General features: G+C 56.1%; 1 protein-coding gene across 2 annotated transcripts; it reads right to left on the reverse strand.

Moving 5' to 3' along the window:
* Nucleotides 1-385: 385 nt before the first annotated feature.
* Nucleotides 386-4028, reverse strand: LOC123818217 (class I histocompatibility antigen, Gogo-B*0102 alpha chain-like). 2 transcript variants are annotated; one of them, XM_045838201.1, is made up of 8 exons: nt 3910-4028; nt 3387-3671; nt 2711-2974; nt 1879-2154; nt 1653-1781; nt 1193-1225; nt 1037-1084; nt 386-874 (listed from the first exon to the last, which is right to left on the reverse strand). In XM_045838201.1, exons 1-8 carry the CDS (start codon nt 3971-3973, stop codon nt 870-872), a joined length of 1104 nt encoding a protein of 367 aa, XP_045694157.1. In that variant the 5' UTR covers nt 3974-4028; the 3' UTR covers nt 386-869. The 2 variants fall into 2 exon arrangements, with proteins under 2 accessions (XP_045694157.1, XP_045694158.1); XM_045838202.1 differs by having other exon boundaries at nt 1653-1757; nt 3910-4011.
* Nucleotides 4029-4439: the final 411 nt, after the last annotated feature.

Below are 4439 nucleotides of genomic sequence, written 5' to 3' on the forward strand. Positions count from 1 at the left end.
GTCAGAGGGGGACACCCAGAGGAGGATGAGATGAAAACTCATACACCAAACCTATTCATCCATAGGAAAAACAAAATATTGCCCTTTGTGACAACATGGATGGACTGTGAGAATATCATGCTAAGTGAAATAGCTTGGTCAGCAAAAAGCTAAGAACTCTATGATGTCACTCACAAGTGGGATATAAACCTGAAACTCATGGACACAGACAGCAGTGTGGTGGTTCCCAGAGGGAAGGGGGGTTGGTGGGACGAGGGGCCTCATACCTGGTGAGGGAAAGATGGTTCGACTTTGGGTAGTGGGCACTGAATGATCCTCTTAACCAATGCACCCCAATACATTCAATAAAAAGACACACCCCTATCATTTAATATAAATACTCCCATAACTTTATTTTTAAATACAATAGTTACAGTATCTACAATAAAAAAGAAACAGCAAATAGATACAGGCTGAGGACCAGACCCAGGCCTGAGCCCAGGCTGACGTGGCCGCAGGAAGCCCTCACTGAGCACAGTCCTGGAGCCACAACAAGGCCCAGGTGATGCTCATGTCCCTGAGATCCCAGGTCCTGGTGGGACAAGGTTCTCCTGAAGCAGCAAGGAGAAAGGAGCAACAAAGATCATCCAGCCAAGGAATAATAAGGATGGGGTGGCCTCACCCCAACTCTGGTAACAGGACAGTCCCCAAGGGAGAGGACGCAGATCTTTGTGGGGAGGGTGGCCTGATGACCAGCTCCTCACTGGTGCTGATAAGAACACAGACACATTCCAATGCCAGTTGCAGAAACAGCAGTCAGGGATCCTTAAAGTCCCAAGGGGAGGCTGCAGTGACTGTTTTACCACCAAGTCCTGGACATAGCAGCTCTGTCACACTGGAAAGAAAGTTGTCATGAATAAACACAGGTCAGTCTCAGAAGTGTCACATTCTCTCACAGCCCAAATGCATGCTCAGAATGTCCCTCTCTGAGAATCCCCAAAACACAGCTGTGCCCCTCAGTCTCAATGCCCCCCACTTCCTGTCCTCAGGGTCTCACCATCAGGAGCTGTGAGACACACATCATAGCCCTGGGCACTGTCGTTGCCTGGAGAAGAACAACAGCAGAGTTATGGGTGGGGAAGCCCCCCTCACAGACTCCAGCCCACACTCTCCCAAGGGTCCCAGACATCACCTCCCCAACACCCAGACTTACAGGCAGCCTGAGCACATCTCTTCCTTCCTCTGTCTGTGGGAAGAAAATGTTCTGTGAGAACTCAGGGGGAAGACTGGGTCCCATTACCCTAAAGGAGCCCCACACTCCTGAAGCACAGGGAAGGTTCCAGAACTGTGATTGAACAGCAAGGGTAGGATCAGGAAATACAGGGAGAGTACATGTGCTGGGACTTGACCTATACCCCTGTGGACATCTCTCCTCAGGAGGGACCTTCCCCACTGATCTGGGACACCTGGGAATCAGTCCCAATCACTAGAATCATCAGGTGATGTGTCCTTCACTTTGCCACGGGCCTCACTAAAGAGTCAGTGATAGCAAATAGGCCCCAGATGGACAAGCACCCATGTGGGGATATGATGCCCATTAAAGAGGCAGAGCACATTTCCATGTGGGCTTGAGCCCCAGGGGGTCAAGGAACTCAGCCCCACTCCTTACCCACCTGAGAACTTCCTCCAACACAGCACAGCTCCAGTGACCACAGCTCCAAGGAGACCCAGGGCAGCAGTGATGCCCACGATGGCAATGGTGGTCTGAGGAGGGGGGTCTGCGGTGGTCTGAGGAGGGTGGTCTGTGAGGGGAAGGTGAGAGGTCAACTTCAGGCCTGAGTCCTGACCCTGCTCAGGGACACCCTGAGGAGAGGCTCTGTGCCCACACCCCCTCCTCACCCCATCTCAGGGTCAGGGGCTCAGGCAGCCCCTGGTGCTGCACATGGCACGTGTATCTCTGCTCCTCTCCAGGGGGCACAGCCACAGCTGCCCACTTCTGGAAGGTCCCGTCCCCCGCAGGCCTGGTCTCCACCAGCTCCATGTCCTGGGTCAGGTCCTCCCCTTCATGCTGCCAGGTCAGGGTGATGTCCGCAGGGTAGAAGCCCAGGGCCCAGCACCTCAGGGTGACCTCATGGTCAGAGATGGGGTGGTGGGTCACGTGTGTCTTTGGAGGGTCTGAGGAGAGGGTGAGAAAATTCAGGAATTCTGCATGGTCGTGGGACAGTCCAGCAGTGCTCATGTGACCACCCTGAGAGTGGACTGGACAGTGGGGGTGGGGGAAGGGAGAGCAACACTCAGACACCAGCCTGGACAGAGGCACCTGGGATAATCCCCTATTTCTTGGAAATTTCCAGAATCAGGGTGAGAATCTAGGGTAGGAGTGTCCAAGTCTCTAAGGGGAGACACAGACTCAGGTGGAGGCTGATGACTCAGAAAAGCAGGAGTCAGGCATCCAGAGAAGGTCTCAGTGGAGAACCAGGGAGAGAATCCTGGTGCATCAGGTGCTGCAGGGTGTGAGGGAACCGCTGTGGGATGTTTCAGGGAGGGTCTGGGTCCCTTACTGTCCTTTAGAGAAAGCTGGGCCCGTGGGTGAGCCACTGAATGAAGAGACCTGGGGGACTCTTCCCTTTCCTGAGCAGAGGGACATTCTGACACTGCCCCATTTTCCTCCTCTCCTTGTAGGAAGCCGCCCCAGCCCACAGATCCCCTCCCCGGGCTGCCTTCGCCCTACCTGCTCGTAGGAGCATCTTCTTCCCCTTCTCCAGGTACAGTTGGAGCAGGCGCACGCATGTATCCTCCAGGAAGAACCTCCTGACGTCCACATCAGGGACCTGCACCAACTTGTGCCAGGTGTCCCGGGCCGCGGTCCAGGAGCTCAGGTCCTCGTTCAGGCCGATGAAGTCCGTGCCGTCGTAGGCGAACTGCGTGTACCCGCGAAGGAAGCTCCCGTCTGGCCCCAGGGTGCAGCCACTCATTGCCTGGAAAGTGTGAGACACTAACCCCTCTCTGAGGTCAGTCCTGCCCACTTAACCTGCCCTCACCTGTCCAGCTCCGACCCACTGTGATTACACGTAAACTGAAAATCTGCTCCGTCTGGTGTGGCTCAGTGGATTGAGTGCAGGTCTGCGAATCAAAGGGTCTCTGGTTGATTTTCAGTCAGGGCACATGCCTGGGTTGCGGGCCAGGTCCCCTGTAGGGGGCGCGCGTGAGACAACTACACATTTATGTTTCTCTCCCCTTCTGCCTCCCTTTCTCTCTCTAAACACAAGGAAATCTTTCAAAAATCTCCGGGGGATGGGGCAGGATGAGCCCCACAGCCCCAGGTGATGCCAGGATGCGGGGACTCCCTGCGACGTCAGCCGGACCTTGGGGACGCGGTTTGTCCCAGACCCACGCGCGTGGCTCACCATCCTCGCTGTGGTTGAAGTAGGCTCGCAGCTTGTTCAGGTTCCCTTCGTTAATACGCGCGTTGTGCGCGCAAACGCTTGACCGATGGTACCAATAGTTTGGCTTTTCTTGCTCCGACCATGGCCGCTCGGAACACGGTGCGGGCGCCTCCAGCCTGGTACTCGCAGCGTCGCTGTCGAACCGCACGATCTCCGTGTCGTCCACATAGCCGACGACGACGTACCGGGACTTCCCACGGCCCGGTCCGGACACAGCGGTGCTGATATATCTCAGGGAGTGAGTGTCTGCCGGGCAGGGAGGACGCGCGCCCTGGGTCATCCCATAGGGGCAGGAGGTGCGGGAGACAGTAAAGGGTCCAGAAGCGGAAGGTGGGGTGGAAAGGGGAGGGCCGGGATGGGGGCGGTAGTCGGTCTGCGGGTCTGGGCCCCAGCACTGGAGTCACACAGTGCTGGGTTCCTACGCCCTCGCCGGCCCCCTGGTTCCTGCCCCGAGGAGGCTGTTCCCTCCGGACCCCACACTCACCCGCCCAGGTCTCGGTCAGGGCCAGGGCCTGGAAGAGCAGCAGCAGCAGGGCTTGAAATCCCATTACCTATCAGACCCTGAGGGTTTGGGGAGAATGCATTCCGGTTGACAGATGGCATTGTCTACCCGAGAGCACGGTGACGCTGATTGGCTGCTCTAGACTCCCAAAACCCAATGAGAGTGAGAACTGGGGAAGCGTCATGGGTATCCAGGATGTAGGACCTGAGGCAGGTTGTGAGAGGGTGAAAGAACCTGCCCCAGACGCCCCCCCCCCGCCCCCCTCCCCCCGGCCCCGTGTGCTGAGCAGACCTACAATAGTGATCTTTAACTGCCCCAGACTCTGTCGTCAGGCTGAGGTCCTGAGAGCCACGCCCATTACATTACTTGAGTAACTCTTGTACTGATGCAGGATTATTTGATAGTTTGAAAGTAATGCATTGTTTCACTAAGTCATGGACATCTCCCAGTGTGGGTGCATTTAATTACACAACACCAAAAACCACATTTATTAACGTTACCGCAGACCCCAC

Source organism: Phyllostomus hastatus, unplaced genomic scaffold (assembly GCF_019186645.2).
Source record: "Phyllostomus hastatus isolate PE091 unplaced genomic scaffold, TTU_PhHast_1.1 phas_contig_260, whole genome shotgun sequence".
NCBI classification, from domain to species: Eukaryota; Metazoa; Chordata; class Mammalia; order Chiroptera; family Phyllostomidae; genus Phyllostomus; species Phyllostomus hastatus.

What these genes read in the sequence shown, in the direction of transcription:
- LOC123818217 (XM_045838201.1), bottom strand. Translation starts at nt 3,973, where the DNA reads ATGGGATTTCAAGCCCTGCTGCTGCTGCTCTTCCAGGCCCTGGCCCTG. An exon ending in CTTCAACCACAGCGAGGATG is followed by an intron (nt 2,975 to 3,386) that starts GTGAGCCACGCG and finishes GAGAGGGGTTAG; the next exon opens with TGTCTCACACTTTCCAGGCA. An exon ending in GAAGATGCTCCTACGAGCAG is followed by an intron (nt 2,155 to 2,710) that starts GTAGGGCGAAGG and finishes CCCTCTCCTCAG; the next exon opens with ACCCTCCAAAGACACACGTG.